The sequence below is a fragment of the Lactuca sativa genome, chromosome 8 (genome assembly GCF_002870075.4).
Source record: "Lactuca sativa cultivar Salinas chromosome 8, Lsat_Salinas_v11, whole genome shotgun sequence".
Classification (NCBI taxonomy): Eukaryota; Viridiplantae; Streptophyta; class Magnoliopsida; order Asterales; family Asteraceae; genus Lactuca; species Lactuca sativa.
The window spans coordinates 7,717,144-7,735,972 of record NC_056630.2 but is presented as its reverse complement, the minus strand read 5'-3'; the positions used below and the strand labels follow the sequence as shown (position 1 = coordinate 7,735,972).

The following is an 18,829-nucleotide window of genomic DNA, read 5'->3' as shown; positions in this document are numbered from 1 at the left end:
TTAATTAGTTAATTTAGTTTGTTTAAGTTTCTAGTCTTGCAAAACTAGAGAAAAACCCTTTACTTTTATTATTTGTTTTAGTTAAAATTAGCTATTAGTTTAATTGTCCGTTCTCTGAGTTCGATACCTTACTTATCAATCTATACCACTTAAAGACAGGTTCACTGCCTTTGTGTGCTCAAATTACTAATAAAAAGTAGGGATAAAACTAGTTGAAATTACACACATCAAGTTTTTGGCGCCGTTGCCGGGGAACGGTTCTAAATAATTAAGCTAATTCCTAATTTTTTCGATCCTTTGTGTGAGTTTACTTGCATAAAGTTCATTTATTGCAATTTAGTAACTAGTAATTAGGTTTTAGTATCTGTTTTAGTTAGGTTAAAACTTAAATTTTTTTTTGAAATATCACTGATACTCGCCGAGTGTACTCGCACCTACTCGGCGAGTAGCAGTTTAATCAGCAAATTTTTTTACAATCTTTTTGTTCTTTTTACGTTTTTTTTTATTTGATTAATTTCAGGACTCTCATGACCAGAGGAGCAAACACACCACTGGTATCCCCGTTTGAAGATCCCGAATCCGAATTGAAAAGAAACAAAGGGAAGGACGTGGAGAGTTCAAGCACACTAAAAAAATCACCATTGTCCAACTTGAAGACTGTTTTTGGGAAAAAGAAGAGCAGTAAATCAGGAGCTTCTAGCGCTTCCTTGACAATTGAGGAGCCAATTCAAGAAGATATTGGATACGAGACCGAGGAAGAAGAAGAGGCAAAGTACGAACAAGAAACCGATTCGGAGGAAGAGTTAGCATTCACTATGGCTAACATTGATGAAATTCCCATGGGGGAATGGAAGAAGAGGATGCGCGACGACCATGGCCCGGGACTTGTGCAACCCGCAATTCCCGCAACTGCTACCTTCGAGCTAAAAGGTCATATCCTAGCTGCGCTTAAGGAAATACCTTTCTATGGGAAAGATCATGAAGATGCCTACAAACATTTGGATGAAGTAAATGATGTTGCTGATTATTTCAACATTCCAAATGTAACCCGCGAAACTCAACTACTTCGGATGCTTCCGGTAACCTTCAAGGGTACTGCTAAAGACTGGCTCAATCACTTCCCCCCGGGTCAGTCACTACTTGGGCCAAAATGAAGGAAGAATTTATAGATCACTTTTGCCCACCATCCAAAATAGCCAAACTCAAGAAGGCCATTGCAAACTTTGAACAGCAAGCTGGAGAATCTTTATATGAAGCATGGGAGAGGTACAAAAGTCTGCTACGAAATTGCCCACACCATGATCTAAACAACCAGCAAGAAGTTTCCATCTTTTATGATGGAGTCAATGTCACAACCCGACAGTTGCTAGACTCACAAGGCCCACTTACAAAGAAGCCACCCCCGGTGATTAAAGAATTGATTGAAGAATTCTCTAAACACTCTAGAGAATACTACAACCCTAGGAATGATGTCACGAGGGGAGCCGCGTACGCTGCTACTGAAGATTTATCCGTGGTCATGGCCATGTTAAAAACCATGGATAGGAGAATGGACAAAATGGATCAAACTATTCATGCCATACGGGTGGGTTGTGAAAACTGCAATGGACCTCACCTCACTAGAGATTGCGATTTGGATGAGAACGGCAACAAAAAGGAACAAGTATGTTATTCGAGTGGTGACCGGTATGATGAAGACTGGCGCAAACAAAAGAAGGATTGGCTGCCTTACGAAGAGTATAAGAAGGCCAAGGAAGAGAAGTACAGACAAAAAGGAAGAGGCTTTTACCAAAAGGAGGAGTCGGTGCAAGAAAGGAAGCCAAGCTTGGAAGATATGCTAACTAAATTTGTGGCCGCTTCCGAGAAAAGACATAGTGACCATGATGCTGCTATCCAAGAAACAAGAACAATGCTCAGGAACCAGCAAGCATCCATCCACAACATAGAAAAGCAGCTTGGGCAACTTGCTCAACAACTAAACCAAAGGTCACCGGGTGAGCTTCCTAGCAAAACCGAGAACAACCCACGAGGCGCACAAGTAAATATTGTTACCACAAGAAGTGGAAAGATCATTACTCCCCTGGCCCCCATTCGAACTGAAGCAACCAAGGACTCATAGAAGGAAGGAACAGAAAAATAAGTCGAAAACCAACACGCACAATCTGAGAGTCCTACTCGCCGAGTAGGACCGATGGACTCGGCGAGTACCCCTGCTAAAACAAATGAACAGCCGCCCTTGAAACCATACCAGCCTCCAATGCCATACCCAGCCCGAGCCAAGAAAGAGAAGCAGGAAGAGGAATATCAGAAGTTTCTAGATCATATTAAAACTCTTCAAATCAACATTCCTTTCATTGAAGCCGTCATGCAAATGCCCAAGTATGCAAAGTTCCTTAAGGAACTCCTCACTAACAGAAGAAAGATGGAGGAAGTGCAGAAGGTAGTGCTTAATGAGAATTGCTCCGCCGCAATGCTAAACAAATTACCAAAGAAGAAGGGTGATCCGGGGAGCTTAACTTTGCCTTGCCAATTTGGCAACTTGGCTGCAATTCATGCCTTAGCTGATTCTGGAGCAAGTGTGAACCTTATGCCATACTCGTTCTTTAAAAAGCTGGACCTCCCGGAGCCAAGGCCAATTCGAATGGCAATTCATTTGGCAAACAAGACGGTTACTTTTCCAAGAGGCATTTGTGAAGATTTGCTAGTAAAAGTAGACAAATTTGTCTTCCCGGCTGATTTCATCATTCTCGACATGGAGGCGGATCCGCAAGTGCCAATCATCCTTGGAAGGCCCTTCCTCAACACCGCTAGCGCTATCGTAGACATGAGAGATTCTAAGCTCACATTGCGAGTTGGGGACGATTCAGTGACATTCGGGGTAGACCAAGCCATGAAGTACTCAAGGAGTAGTGACGACACAGCTTTCTCAATCGACATGCTTGACGAAATATTGGAAGAAGACATACCTAAAGATTCCGGCAAATTTGCAGCTTTGGATGAAGAATTTGATCCAGAAAAAGACTTACTAGAGATTGAAAGACTGTTGGAAGAAGCGGAGTATGAAGAAATAAAGAAGCAAGCTGAAAGAACTACTCGCCGAGTAGACCCGATCTACTCGCCGAGTACATCCGAAGAAAAGCCAGAAGCCGTGAATACAGCCACCAACTCGCCGAGTACCAAACCTACACTCGGCGAGTCCGTCACTATGCAAAACAAATTGGAGCTCAAAACACTACCTAATCATCTGGAATATGCCTTTCTGGAAGAAGGAAATCAGAAGCCTGTGATCATAGCCTCGGACCTATCCAAAACAGAAAAAGAGGAGCTTGTACGCGTGTTGAAGAAAAGGAAAAGAGCCATCGCATGGAGCATCTCCGAAATCAAAGGAATAAGTCCATCCTACTGCTCTCACAAAATCAATTTAGAAGAAGGAGCAAGGCCGGTGGTGCAACATCAAAGACGATTAAACCCGAACATGCAAGAAGTCCTCAAGAAGGAGGTGGTCAAGCTTTTGGATGCAGGAATCATCTACTCCATCTCCGATAGTCCATGGGTGAGTCCGGTCCAAGTGGTGCCCAAGAAAGGAGGAATGACGGTCATTACCAACGAAAAGAACGAGTTAATTCCAACGCGAACGGTAACCGGTTGGCGAGTGTGCATCGATTATCGAAAGCTAAACGATGCCACTCGCAAAGACCATTTCCCCCTTCCTTTCATAGATCAAATGTTAGAGAGACTATCGGGCCATAGCTACTATTGCTTTTTAGATGGGTTTTCAGGGTATTTTCAAATACCCATAGACCCAATGGACCAAGAAAAGACCACCTTTACATGCCCCAGTGGAACTTTCGCCTATAGACGCATGCCATTTGGACTATGCAATGCACCTGCGACATTTCAAAGGTGCATGACTGCCATATTCCATGATATGGTGGAAAAATTCATGGAGGTCTTTATGGATGACTTTTCTGTATTCGGATCTTCTTTCAATAATTGCCTAACAAATCTTGACTCAATGCTTGCTAGATGTGAGAAAACCGACTTGGTCCTAAATTGGGAAAAGTGTCACTTCATGGTCAAGGAGGGTATAGTTTTGGGACATAAGGGAATAGAGGTGGATCGGGCAAAGATAGACACCATTGCAAAATTACCCCCACCAACTAATGTGAAGGGCATTAGAAGTTTTTTGGGACACGCAGGTTTTTACCGGCGTTTTATAAAAGATTTTTCCAAAATCACGAAACCTCTAACACAATTATTACTAAAAGATGCACCCTTTAATTTTACTAAAGAGTGTTTAGAGGCATTTGACTTTCTAAAGGAAAAATTAACTAATGCCCCGATCATTATAGCACCTAATTGGAACTTACCCTTCGAGATCATGTGTGATGCTAGTGACTATGCACTAGGAGCGGACCTTGGACAAAGGGTTGATAAGCACTTTCAACCCATCTATTATGCAAGCAAGACCTTAAATCCCGCCCAAGAGAATTATACTACTACTGAAAAAGAACTGTTAGCCGTGGTTTACGCTTTTGACAAGTTTCGCCCTTACTTAGTTTTATCTAAAACCACTGTTTTTACTGACCACTCGGCTACCAAGTATTTGTTTTCCAAACAGGATGCCAAGCCAAGACTAATACGATGGGTGCTGCTTCTTCAAGAATTCGATATAGAGATACGAGACAAGAAAGGAATGGAGAACGTAGCCGCCGATCATTTATCTAGGCTCGAGAACCCGACATTGCAAGAAGATAAGGATGGAGACGACTTTCCGGATGAATACATTATGGTGTCCGTGGGAGAGGAGCCATGGTTCGCAGACATAGCTAACTATTTAGCTACCAATTACATCCCGAAGGATTATAGTAGTCAGCAAAAGAAGAAATTCTTTGCGGAGATCAAATATTACTTTTGGGACGATCCATACCTCTTTCGAAGCTGTGCGGATGGAATTATACGAAGATGTGTGCTCGGAAAGGAGAGTTGACGTATACTAGAACATTGCCATAGCGGGCCCACGGGAGGACATCATGGAGCACACTAAACCGCGAAGAAGATCTTTGACATTGGGTTCTATTGGCCCACGATCTTCAAAGATGCAGCCCAATATGTCAAAGAATGCGATGCTTGTCAAAGGGTGGGAAACATTTCATCCCGTAATGAAATGCCACAACATAGCATTCAAGTGTGTGAGGTGTTCGACGTGTGGGGCATTGACTTCATGGGACCATTTACCACATCCAAAGGAAACAAGTACATCCTAGTAGCGGTAGATTATGTTTCAAAATGGGCGGAGGCGCAGGCTTTACCTACAAATGACGGACGGGTAGTGGTACGATTCTTAAAAAAACTATTCTCCCGGTTTGGTGTTCCGAAGGCCCTAATTAGTGACCGTGGCACACACTTTGCCAATGATCAATTGGACAAGGTGCTCAAGAAATATGGGGTGACCCATAAGTTCTCCACATCATATCACCCACAAACGAGTGGACAAACGGAAGTGACCAATCGAGCCTTGAAGCGTATCTTAGAGAAGTCGGTGGGAAGCAACCTCAAGGAATGGTCGGATAAATTGGATGACGCGCTATGGGCATTTCGTACCGCTTTCAAAACACCTATTGGTACTACACCATATAGGTTAGTTTCTGGAAAGCAATGCCATTTACCGGTTGAAATCGAGCACAAGGCATATTGGGCACTAAAGAGGTGCAACTTTGACATGGAAGAATTGAAGACCAACCATCTAATGCAAATGAATGCACTTGAAGAACTCCGAAATGAGGCTTATTCTAGTTCGTGGCTCTATAAATAAAAAACCAAGAGATGGCATGACCAACGAATCAAAAGCAAAGACATCCATGAAGGCCAAAAAGTACTACTCTTCAATTCCCGATTAAAACTTTTCTCGGGCAAACTCAAATCAAGGTGGGATGGTCCCTTTTTGGTCAAGACGGTGTTTCCTCACGGGGCCATAGAATTGATCTCAAAAGATGGCACACTATTTAAAGTCAATGGCCATAGAGTGAAGAAATATGAAGAAGGAGTCCCCCGAAATGAAGGATTGGAGGAGCTGCTGTTGTGCGGAACCGCAAACACGTAGAAGGGGCAGAGTCTAGCTAATGACTCCATCAAAAGAAGCGCTTCTCGGGAGGCAACCCGAGTTTCACGTTTGCATTTTCTTTCCTTTTCTTTATTTTTCATATTGTTTTGTTCATTCTTCTTCATTTATTCTACTTCTCTAAGTGCTTGAGGACAAGCTCTACTGGAAGTGTGGGGTGGAAAGGCTAAACAAAGGAATTAATATAGTAAAATTGGAAAATTTAAAAAAAAAATTTCAACCTGAGACATATACTCGGCGAGTATATCGATTATACTCGGCGAGTAAATGTTCGCTTACAGCCAAATATCCATAACACGCGTATTGACTCGGCGAGTAGATCCATTCTACTCGGCGAGTAGCCGGTTTAAACTCAGTAAATTAAAACCTGTAAAAATTACTATTATTCAACATTTCATCTCCACACTCGCCGAGCATCTTCCCTCAGCCACCTCTCAAGGGTTCTTCAAGATCTATTCAACTTTCTTCCTCTTTCTCTTCATTCAAGCAACAAGGTGACATCTTTACCCTTTAACTTTATGAAAGGTCCAATATTTATCACATATCTCCCCATATTTAGTATGATTCCGGATTTGGGGAGTTTTTCCCAATTTTTAGGGCTTTGATTTACTCATGAATTAGAGGTTGTTTGGAGTAATTTCTTCAAGAACTATGGTTAGATAAGTAATTACAACAAAACCCTATGAACAAATTGGACTATTACACAGATTACATAGATCCGATCTCGATCTGTCAAAAAGTTCATACTACTCGGCGAGTATGTTCGTGTACTCGGCGAGTAGGTCCCAATCAGATCAAAAAAAAAATTCCTGTTTTAATTATGGGGTGTTGTTTGTTGCTGGTTTTTTGGTATGTTTATGCAGATATCATGGCAAGGAGAGGACAGTCATCACGTGGAGGAGGCCATGGTGATATGCCATGGTTAGCCTTTCAACAAATCACCTCTAAATCCTCCAAAACTCGAGCCCTAAACAGGTTGGAAGCGCTGCGACAGAAAGAAATTCACTTGCCCACTGCAGTGGATTGGGGATGGATGGGTAATGTCGGCTTGGAAGAGGAACTTACTCCATATTTGGTGAAAGATTGTAACTTGGGTTATGCCAACATCACTTGTGATGGTTGGTTGCAATTGTTTAAAATACAAGAGCCAGTATACGCGGAGTTGTGCTGGGAATTCTTTGCTACCATTTCATTCCGAGGTGGTAGTGAATATTACAATCCAAACACGATCTTGTTTTCTTTGGGAGGAGAGCTGCGACAATGCAGCATGGTTGAGTTCTCTTGGCGGTTGGGCATCTATGATCAAGATATGTCGATGACGGACTACTTTGAAGCCTTCTTGGAGAACACCCACAAAGAACTTCCCGAGGGGGTGGTGGCGTCGACATGGTGGAGTACAATTGCTAACCGGGTCTATATACCTTCCACTGCTCAAGAAGGGCATATTCGTTCTCTAATCCATCGACTCATTCACCGATTCGTTGCAAGCACAATCAACATGCGAAAGGATGGGGATAAAGTTCCCACCCTTGATATCTTTTATATGTGGAGTATAATCACCCCAGATGTCTTCTGCAACCTCCCATATTGCATTGCTAAATTTCTTGCGGAGGGAGCGGTTAAGGAAAAAATCAACTCGAAGATCAATGGGGGTATGTTCATTACTCGGCTTGCGTGATCATTTGGGATCTTGGAATTACCGCAAGCTCAAATGCTGACGATTATCCACCCTCCTCCGTTCAACACTGCACTTTATAGGAGGGCTCGGATAGTGGAAAATTTTGGTGATTCTTTTACTATCCTGAATGAGGATGAGCCGGCGGTCCCCGAGGAGCCGGGAAGGCGGGTTAGGCCGAGAAACGAGCGGGTACGAGAAGACCTACTGGTGATTCCGGTGGAGGATAACAAGGGGTGGAATCAAGTGGAGTATCGACGATACTTGGATGATATAGGGCGAGGGGTTAATTCCACCAATCAATCTTTCGACTATCTTTTTCAACAAATGCACATTGCCCCGCAACCGGGACCCGGCTATCCTTACATTATGGATTGGGATGAAAGGATGCGAAGAAGGGGTGGAGAAGGAGGTAGTGGAGCTGGAGGAGCCGGGATGGACGAGGAAGAATGAAGATTTTATTTTATTTTGTTTTGTTTGGTTATGATGTTTGTTTAAGACAATTATGGACATGTTACACTTGGCTATGTGGATTGAATATTAGTGTTACTTTTAGTTTTCTTTTCAGGTATTGAAGCTAGGAAGCATGCTATTTAGGAATGGTCAAGAGAGGAATGTTAGTCTTTATGAGTGCTTGTGGAGTCTTGTTCCTAGGATCGAGTCCGTATGAATCGAGAGTTTATTAAAGTGTTGCTGTTTAGGAAGTTTACTGGAGAGTGCATTTATATCAACACTAGAGTAAAGAGAGACAGCGGTTAAAAATTCTGGAAATACACGCTATACTCGCCGAGTGCACTAATACTACTCGGCGAGTACATCTGGTTCTGCCCGAAATACGTTGCCAGTCAACTTCTACTTGCCGAGTTTAATCGCCTACTCGCCGAGTAGCCTGCTGCGAGAGGAATTTCTGATTTGTTCTGGCTAGTTTTTCTGCGCCATTCATACATTCTTTATGAGTTACTACTGAAGATTGTGCAACAACTTTTTTTTCCTTGGAGTTTTCGAGCTATCAACCACACGAGACGTATGACGCCCGGGCCATGGATGAGCTGTGCCCATGGTTAAAATTACTAGAAGAAGGAGTTGAAGAAGGGAGTGTCAACCTAGCGACTGCTACCCCAGGGGAGTTTGTTCCAACTTTCTCTCTATTTGCATTTTTAGTTGTTATAATATGCAATGAGGGCATTGCATAAAATAAGTGTGGGGTAGGGGGTTAGTCACATCTTAGAACACTTAGAATCCTAATTTAGGTTTTTTTTTTTTAAAAATCAAAATCAAAAATGCTTAGGGCTTAAATTAGAAAATTTTGGTAAAAATTAGGATTCCATATTAGAATTGTGTTAATAATTGCATGAGAACCCAAATGTTTAGTTGAGCCTATACACGTTCTAGTGCATCTGTGGCTTCCTTATTTCAGTGAAATCATGAGACAAAAACACAACCTTGCTCAGCCTGAGGGATGCAATATGTTTAGCAGCCTAAACCTGAAATGTATCCAGGAAAGTTTTTATCATTAGCCAATAAAGGTTGAGATTGAGCGCCCCTGCTTAAGCATGTAGGTTTTGAGTGAAAAAAAAAAAGTGAGTTACATGTGAAAAAAAAAAAAAGAATTGCAAGAAAAGTTATAAGAATTTTGGAGCTATCAAATTATGAAGATCAAAAGATCAAAATTCCAAGAAATCCAAAAAGTTGAAGATACCAAAAGTCAATACAAGTTGGTGAAATTCAAAGAAATCCAAGATCAAATTATCAAGAAAGTGAAGAATTCAAAAGAATTCCATAGTGGTATCGAAAAGTTGTAATTCTAGATTATGTATGCTTGGGTTGCTCAATTAAAAATACCTTGAGGGTAAAGAGATTTTCTGAGGATGGATTCGGAGGGTTACATAAAATGAGTATAGTTTGGGGTGAGTGGGCGAATGTTTATGAGGATTGTGAGTATTTGAAGTATGGGGGGTTTTTTAGGAATTTTAGACACAAATGCATGCGTTGCGGTTTTGGCATAATGGCTGGGTTGGATTGGAGTTATTAATGTGATTTTAATATGTTTAAAATTCAGTTTTGCTTGGGGGCAAGCAAAAGTCAAGTGTGGGTTATTTTGATATGTGCATAATTAGTTAATTATTTAACGTATATTCTTAGTTATTTTTGATTAATTATGAGAATAATGTGGACAAAAGGTACTTAAAATGTTGTGAATTGTGTTTTCAGTCCAAAAGATATGTTTGGAGGCAAAAAGGAGAAAAGGAAAGCAAGTGAAGATAAAAGAGTGAAAGAAGGAGTCCTACTCGGCGAGTAGATCGACCCTACTCGGCGAGTACATGACGATATGCCAGAAGATAAATACGACTGCTAATTCAAGACGGATAAGTATTGACCTACTCGGCGAGTTGATTCTGTTACTCGCCGAGTACCCCCTGTTTTGGGATATCTATAAAAGACGAATCCTTATTCCAGGAGGAGGCATTCCTGGCGATTTTTGAAGGATCAGCTGCGACTAAAAGGTTCAGAAGGCGCTAAGGAACCCTAGGCTTCAAGAGTTGGAAGAATTCAAGCAATTAGGTTAATTCTACCACTTAGACTTAGGAATTAAACATGTTTGCTTTCATAAACTTTGTTTTTATGCTTGTTTCTACTGCAACTATGAGCTAAACTCGTTTTTGTTTCTATTTGGGGAATACCAAAGAACTCCTATGGTTTAATTATTGATTCTTGTTTAATTGTCTATTGGTGATTTATTAAATTAAGTTTGTTAAAGAACCTTATATATTAATCACTACTATTTTCTGTTAATTGGAAGGCAATTAGGTTACATGAACATCACTTAATTGTTAACCTCATATGTCTATGTGAATGCTAAAACGTATGCTTGGAAGTAATGAGTATGAAACTAAGATTAATAAGAAAATAGGAAGATTAATGTGTGAGCTTGTTTGAGAAACCATCAACAAGAGGTTAATTGAATTAATAACTTAATTGACCATTACAAATCTTATTTAATCCAAATAATTAATCTAGGAAATTAATTAGTTTAAACGCTTGATCAACGCTTAAATTAGTTAATTGTCTAAGGGTTAGGAGTAATGAATATGAACCTAACTATTATAATTGGTAACCGATAGCAATTAATCCATCTTAACTTAAATAACCATAGGAGTGAATTGGTTGAACCTAAATAGAAACATTTTTATCAAATTTGGTGAATAGTTGTTGCTTTAGTTAATTAGTTAATTTAGTTTGTTTAAGTTTCTAGTCTTGCAAAACTAGAGAAAAACCCTTTACTTTTATTATTTGTTTTAGTTAAAATTAGCTATTAGTTTAATTGTCCGTTCTCTGAGTTCGATACCTTACTTATCAATCTATACCACTTAAAGACAGGTTCACTGCCTTTGTGTGCTCAAATTACTAATAAAAAGTAGGGATAAAACTAGTTGAAATTACACACATCATGTAACAGCCCGGAACCTCAGGTATTATTAAAATTATGTTTTGGGGTGATTTAAGAGGGGACTCGGCGAGTTGGTGCCTAGACTCGCCGAGTAGGATCGCGGACTTGGTCGCGGGTCCGCGACTGGACTCGACGAGTCCAGATATGGACTCGGCGAGTCGACGCTGTTCAGCAGAAACCCTAACCGTTCAAGGTTGGGACGTATAAAAGGGGTCCATTGGCCGTCATTGTTCGTTTTTGCCTTCTGAGAAGAACCCTAAATCGATTTAGTGCAGCAGGAGCAAGGATCTTAGGCCATTATTGGTTAGAGAAGAGTGGGGGTGCAAGGAAGAGGGAGGATTGGCTAAAAGAGCAGCAAGAGGGTCACATTCTAAGGTTGGGAATACAGAGAACACATCATCCAGGTAAGAATTCGTGTTTGCTCTGTTATTTTGATGTATTTATGAAATTAGGGTTTATAGAACCCATTTGGTGATTTGTTGAAGTAATGCCTTGTTACCCCACGATTATAGTATTGTCTTAGGACCTTTAGAGGTCCAGAAGGTCCCATGCATGTGTACTTCGGGACGAGACATATCCCAGGAAGCAGTTACTCGTCTGCATGGCATGGACTCGCCGAGTTGTTCTTCAGACTCGGCGAGTAGCTTGAAGATGTGCTGGGACTCGCCGAGTTGTTCATCAGACTCGGCGAGTGGAGTCGGGGTGGCCCCGCGATTCTTCCACGAGGACCTCGTCGAGTCAAGAGGTATGCTCGACGAGTAGAAAGGGAATATTCAGGAATCTGTGAGGACGACCAGACTCGCCGAGTCGCCATGGTACTCGCCGAGTCCAGTCGAGTTGACCGTTGACCGTTGACCAGAGTTGACCTAAGTCTGACTTCTTAGGGATAGTCACACTTAGATGATATGAGTGTTAATGAGTTATGAAATGTTATAGGAGGATTGTAGCTCGTTGGTTGGTGCGCGGGTGATTTCAGGAGTTGCTAGCTTTCAGCACTTACGAGGTGAGTCTCCTCACTATACTGTACCCGGAAGGGTTTGACTGTGTGACCGGAAGGTCGAGTATGTTGTATGGATATGTATGTCATAAGTGGTAAGTTAAGTGTTATGTGATATGTATGCTATGAGCGGTAAGTTAAGTGTTATATGGATATGTATGCTGTAAGTGATAAGTTAAGTGTTATATGGATATGTATGCTGTAAGTGATAAGTTAAGTGTTATATGGATATGTATGCTATATGTGGTAAGTTAAGTGTTATATGTGCTATGTATGATATGTGGGCCGGAAGGCAATATGTTATGGGCCGGAAGGCGATTATGTTATGGGCCGGAAGGCGTTGTAATGAGGACCAGAAGGTCAGGGCCTGGAAAGGCGTATGTGTGTAAGTGTATATTGGGGAACTCACTAAGCATTTATGCTTACAGTTGTTGTGTGTGTATGTATTTCAGGTACTAGCGAGGACCGTGGGAAGGCGCCGGCATGATCGATACACACTGGAGATTGTTTTAGGATCTTGGGAGTTGAATAATTGTATTGAGCAAATAACTAAACTATTTATGCCTTGTTTTTAATGGAAAATATTATGTTTTAAAAATGAAAAATTTGTTTGAAAAATTTGAGTTGTTACACATCAGCCATCATCATCACAGACGAGCTCACATGTTGAGGGGGAGAACAGTTCTCAAGCTGCTCCCGAACGCACTTTTTTAACCGAAAATACCACACCAACCGAAAGTGCCTCATCACCCAAAGGTGCATCAACACCCGAAAGCTCAGCACCAGCAGAAACCTCTGTAGCACAAGACACTCAAGACATTCCTAAAAGCTTATCTGTCGAAGGGGAGCATACCGATACGCTTTATGACGATGAAAGTCCATCCGAACCAGAAGAGATGATAAACGCTGAATTGGATCCATCCTTTGATCCAAACTACCCTCCTCTCACCAAATGGACCAGAGATCATCCTATCTCTCAAGTTGTTGGGAATGTATCTGAAAAGGTTCTGACCCAATCACAACTCAAATCAAAACAAACTTCCTTGTTCTCAAAAGTAGAATTCTATACGTTTAACTCCTTCGTCTCAAAAGTTGAACCAAAGACAGTTAACACTGCTCTTGATCACTCCGATTGGGTTCAAGCTATGCAAGACGAATTGAATGAATTCGAAAAGAACAAAGTTTGGCGACTAATTCCAACTCCTCCAGATGCCTCAGTTGTTGGTCTCAAATGGGTCTTTAGGAACAAAATGGACAAAGAAGGGAACGTGATACGAAACAAAGCTCGTCTGGTTGTGAAAGGATACTGCCAGGAGGAAGGAATTGACTATGAAGAGACTTTCGCTCCTGTTGCTAGGTTGGAATCCGTTAGAATCTTTCTTGCCTATGCTGCACACAAAAACTTTGAAGTTTACCAAATGGACGTTAAGTGTGCATTTCTCAATGGTGAACTTGAAGAAACTGTGTACGTGGAGCAACCTCCTGGATTCGTAAATGAAAGGTATCCTAATCATTGTTATATTTTGGACAAAGCCGTGTATGGACTGAAACAAGCCCCGAGAGCCTGGTATGAAACGCTGACAAAGTTTTTAAGGATGTCGAAATTCAAACAAGGTTCGGTTAACCCAACCTTCTTTCGTAAGAAGGAAGGTAACCACCTTATGATTGTTCAAATTTACGTCGATGATATCATCTTTGGCTCTACGAATCCCAGCTTAACAGTTGAATTCAGAAAGCTGATGGAGACTAAATTTGAAATGAGCTCAATGGGTCCAATTAACTTTTTCCTTGGTTTAAATATCAGACAGGAACCAGAAGGCATCTTTATTAATCAGGAAGCTTACACGAAGACTCTCCTTGCAAAATTTGGCATGATGGGAGATTCAAAGGTCAAAGTTCCAATGGCGTTCGGCACCAAGCTCACTCCATCCTTGGATAAACCGACAGTTGATCTTACACTCTATCGCCAGATGATCGGTTCTCTGATGTATCTTACTGCTAGCAGGCCTGACATAATGTTCTCTGTTTGTTACTGTGCTAGATTTCAGGCGAACCCACGCGAACCTCACATGCTTGCAGTGAAGAACATTCTGCAATATCTCAAGCGAACTACCTCTTTAGGTCTATGGTATCCATCCAACTCAGGCTTCTTCGTTCAAGCCTACTCAGATGCAGACCTTGGAGGTTGTAGACTAGACAGGAAAAGCACCACTGGAGGCTGCCAATTCCTTGACGGGAAGTTGGTTAGCTGGCAATCAAAGAAACAAACGTGTGTGTCTTTGTCTACAGCTGAAGCAGAATACATTGCAGCTGCATCCTGTACCTCTCAAGTGATTTGGATCCAGAGTCAACTCAGAGACTATGGACTCAATATGAAAAAGATCCCACTATATTGCGACTCTGAAAGTGCAATTAGGATTTGTCATAACCCAGTGCAACACTCCAAGACTAAGCACATAGCATTGAGGTATCACTTCATTAAAGATCATGTGGAAGATGGAAACGTTGAAATTCACTTTGTTAGAACCACTGATCAACTGGCTGATGTCTTCACCAAAGCCCTTCCTGAAGCGTCGTTCAATAAAATTCTACAAGGGCTCGGTATGATGGAATTAGAGACAGTACCACAAACTACCTCTCAAACTCAAACGTAAGAAGCGAAATAGACCGAACGTTCGGGTTCGGTTGAATAATCTGCCTTTCGCTCATCAATTAAAGGTAGTTTTCTTGGTTGTAAATTTCATGTACAATTGTTTTACAAACTTGTTTATCTTATTGTCAAAAGCATTTCCTTTTTAAAAGTCTAAGTTCATTGGTTTTTCAAAATTTTTCAAAACCGAAACCAACCGAACGCTCGGGTTCGGTTTTTCAAAATTTTTCAAAACCGAAACCAACCGAACGCTCGGGTTCGGCTTTTCAAAATTTTTCAAAACCGAAACCAACCGAACACTCGGGTTCGGTTTTTCAAAATTTTTCAAAACCGAAACCAGCCGAACGCTCTGGTTTGGATTTTCAAAAGTTTTCAAAACCGAAACCAGCCGAACGCTCGGGTTCGGATTTTCAAAATTTTTCAAAACCGAAATCAACCGAACGCTCGGGTTCGGATTTTCAAAAATTTTCAAAACCGAAATCAGCCGAACGCTCGGGTTCGGTTCCAAAGTTTTTTTTTTATCTTTTTATTTTCTTTCTCAGTCTTATTTTTTATTTTTTTATTAATTTTATTTTATCATTTATTTTCTTTTAATATCAAAAACTCCAAAAATATTTTGTTCTTTATTTACTTTTTGCCTTTATTTTTTTGTGTGTTTGTTTATGGGGAAATTGTTGAATTAGTTAAGTGTCCCTAGAAGCATGCTGCTGTATGTGCCCAAAGCCTCATCAGATTCTGAATAATAGCCTTAATGACTTGGTATACACAAACCTTGTCTTCCCAATTAGGCTATCACATTTATTCCAATCGTGAGCTACCTAACTCTCTTCTCACATGAGATAAGAGTTTTCTGCTTGGTCCTATTTTTCACAGCAGAGGTACTTTGATTTCTTACACCATCTCTATGACATTTCTCCATTAAATTCGTTTCACAAACGTAACCCTTGAGACTCTCAGAAATTACCACTGAGGTTTATGGTTACTCAAAAACTGCGTTTATGATCTTAGTTTCGTGCCACTACGAGCTGAGTGAAACCCAAAATTCAATACCCAATCTGAATTGACGGTGAACAATTAATTTGCTCTAGTTTTCACTAATGAATTGACAGACGTATCTTCATGAAGTCTCAAAATTTTCTTTTGTGTGATTCCTATGAAATTGTTAAAAACCATAACATTTCTTCCCTTGGGATCCAGTTTTTAATTTTTTTGTTGAGATTTTATATTTCCCAGCCACATTAAAATTATTTCAAACCTACTTGTTCAACAGTCTACACCGGTCTCACAAGTACTTTGTTCACTTTCTATCTTATTTCAAGATTAGGACTGTTGAATCAAAGCTAAGCCACCCTAAAAAGCTTAATTAAAAGAAGCCTTTCAACACTTCTTAATAGGTGTTTGATCGTTATTCAACGGGAAACCACATTAACACTTTAAGGTCTTTCTTGACTTTGAAGGAAGAGATTCGTGTCCGGGATCATTTGTTTCATGTCTTTATTGACATCACCCTTTTTCCTAAAAAGGATTGTTTTATTTCTTTTCTTTTTACACCCTTAGCACGAAAATCTTTGATTTTCCAAAATTCTGGTTCTAATAATTATAGGCTTTTTCATTGGATTGGTGGTTGATTAATTGTTGTGGTCACTTTTAATCCACGTGGGCGTATTATTCAAAAGATGCCGTTACACTTTACAGGGATAAGATGAAGGGTTGCTGACTCAGGCGGGAGTCTAATTGATTTGATTTCAGACGGCGGTAAAAAGGGAACGCGTGCGAATTTGTAACGTCCAATCTCCAAATGACGTCGCAGACGCGTGTGCGAATTTGAAACGGTTCTTCTCTAAAAAGCACTGAAAGGGCGCGTGTGAATCTGAAACGGTTTCTATCCAAACGGCGCTTGATGGGAGGCGTGTTCTAAGGAATCTGACACTCTCTCTCATGCGTGATCATCGCTTACCTTAACTGTCACGCATCAGTCCAATTCTGGAAAACCCTTCATATTTCGATAGAAGATTTGGGAAGATTTTTCTCTCTCCTTAAACCCCAGTATAAAAGGCAACATCATCTACCATTTACCTCTTTACTGCAATCAAAATTCCAGAGCGCAAGAACTCCCTAAACCCTAACTGTTCATCATCTTCTTCACTCTCTTCAACAATGGCAGATTCATCCTCTGTGCACGCCACTTCCCACATTCTTCCCATTCGCCCTCAACAATGCCTCATTATCGATTTAACCCCTCATGTCTATGATTCCTACATGTTTGCCATAATCGAATGTTTGAAATATTCGCCGATTGCTCCTGCACTATCAAGGGTGGAATCAGTACCCATGGAATTCCTGTCGCAGATCTATGCGACTGCTCATTACGACAAAGTGGTTGATAGGATCTTTTTTGACGTTTCTCATCATAAAGCGTCTATCTCTAAGCAACGCTTTTGCTCTCTGTTAGGGTTTGAAGCTGATCCAACAAGGGTTAATCCAGAGACGATTCCAATGGGGCACCTGTTTAATATGTTCTACAACATGGGGTATATGGAGGTACTTCTGTCGCCAAATTCAAGAAGTCATGCTTGCCGCCACAGTGGAACGGGTTGTTCACTGTGCTATTCAAAGGTCTTTCTGAAAGGAGCTCTGGCTCAGATGGTTCCAGTCGACTGTTCCTGTCCATCTTGTATGGTGTCTACAATGGTATCAATGTCGACTATGGTTTTGTTCTTTCGCAACAACTCATCCAGAGTCTCTCATCTTCTTCACGGCATTCAGAGGTGTCGTATGCTCGTTTTTGGACCCTAATCACGAAGTGGGTAATGGACAAGTACAACGTTCCCACTGTCGCCGGTGCACCGACATCTTCGATTGGTACATTCCATACCACGAAGATCATCGTTTCAGATGCTTCGAAATTCCCTTTCAATGGTTCCATTCCGGAAACCATGTATGTTGACGTTCCAGCTGACAGCCGGATTATCAGAACCTACAAAGAGTTCAAACGTTCTGGTCCGAGGGATCTCACACAGGAGATGTTGAAATCGATCCACGACGCCGACAAGCCTGCTCCAAGAGGCAAGAAGGCAGACAAAGGGAAACAGGTGGCGAAAGGGGCTAAAGGCCCTTCCCCCAAGAAGAGGAAACCCACGAAAGCTGCTCAATCTCCGCAGCACAAGAGGCGAAAAACTCAACCAAAGAGAAAGATGATTATCGCTTCCTCTTCCAGTGAGTCAGAGGGTGAGAGTTCGGATTCTGACGGCTCTCCAAGAGGCAACACACCACCCAGATCACCAACCCCTGAAATGCAAATCCATACTTCTCCAATTCCCTCTCCTACTCAAACTATTCCTACTTCCATTCCCACCATAAACCCCTTCACCCACATTCCACAAACCTCAATCCCAATGCCACCACCAATCTTCACCGATGCAACAGAAACATCCACTGCAGATGTTAGAGCCAACGTATCTGATACGGGGGTTCATACTGATGCAACCGAACCTCCACCAGCACCCGAAACCATACACACAACCGAAACCCAAAACACACCCGAACCTACCCCTACCCAAAACCAACCTGAACCTACCCCTACACCTACACCCGAAACAACCCAACCTGAACCTACCCATACAAATGTACCACCAGCTTCACCACCACCACCATCTCCCGGTCATGTCTCTGACGGAGATAACCCTTTCCTTGGCGGGGAAAACATGACGTTTGATTTGGTTTACTATAGTCCGTTTCAAGTCCAGAGCGATCATGATGATGACGCTCCAGTCACAAAGAAACATCTTAAGGAGCTCCATGACAAGGTCGACTTGCTAATTGCCTCTTCCTCTACGTCTCAATCATCCCTCTCTGAAGCTGCCATTCAAAAGCTTGTTGATGCTTTCTCAAGGGCTCAGCAAGACTCTGTCGCTGCTGCCACCACCGCCATCGATGCC

At 41.5% G+C, this 18,829-nt stretch overlaps 2 protein-coding genes and 1 non-coding gene across 3 annotated transcripts; 2 read left to right on the top strand and 1 right to left on the bottom strand.

Moving 5' to 3' along the window:
- Positions 1-1,150: 1,150 nt before the first annotated feature.
- LOC128127639 (uncharacterized) lies at positions 1,151-2,119 on the top strand. Its single transcript, XM_052766295.1, has one exon. The coding sequence runs from the start codon at positions 1,151-1,153 to the stop codon at positions 2,117-2,119; it is 969 nt and encodes a 322-aa protein (XP_052622255.1).
- Positions 1,199-1,305, bottom strand: LOC128128223 (small nucleolar RNA R71). Its single transcript, XR_008226085.1, has one exon. It is a non-coding gene; the product is annotated as a small nucleolar RNA R71 (small nucleolar RNA).
- Positions 2,120-2,422: 303 nt separating the features above from the next.
- Positions 2,423-4,990, top strand: LOC128127638 (uncharacterized). The gene is made up of 2 exons (XM_052766294.1): positions 2,423-3,100; positions 4,622-4,990. The coding sequence occupies exons 1-2, from the start codon at positions 2,423-2,425 to the stop codon at positions 4,988-4,990; spliced, it is 1,047 nt and encodes a 348-aa protein (XP_052622254.1).
- The last annotated feature ends 13,839 nt before the right edge of the window (positions 4,991-18,829 follow it).

Excerpts from the sequence above, each read along its gene's own strand:
- LOC128127639 (XM_052766295.1), top strand. The coding sequence starts at position 1,151 with ATGAAGGAAGAATTTATAGATCACTTTTGCCCACCATCCAAAATAGCC.
- LOC128127638 (XM_052766294.1), top strand. The coding sequence starts at position 2,423 with ATGGAGGAAGTGCAGAAGGTAGTGCTTAATGAGAATTGCTCCGCCGCA. Across the intron at positions 3,101-4,621 it reads CTGAAAGAACTACTCGCCGA|GATGCCAAGCCAAGACTAAT; the intron begins GTAGACCCGATC and ends TTTTCCAAACAG.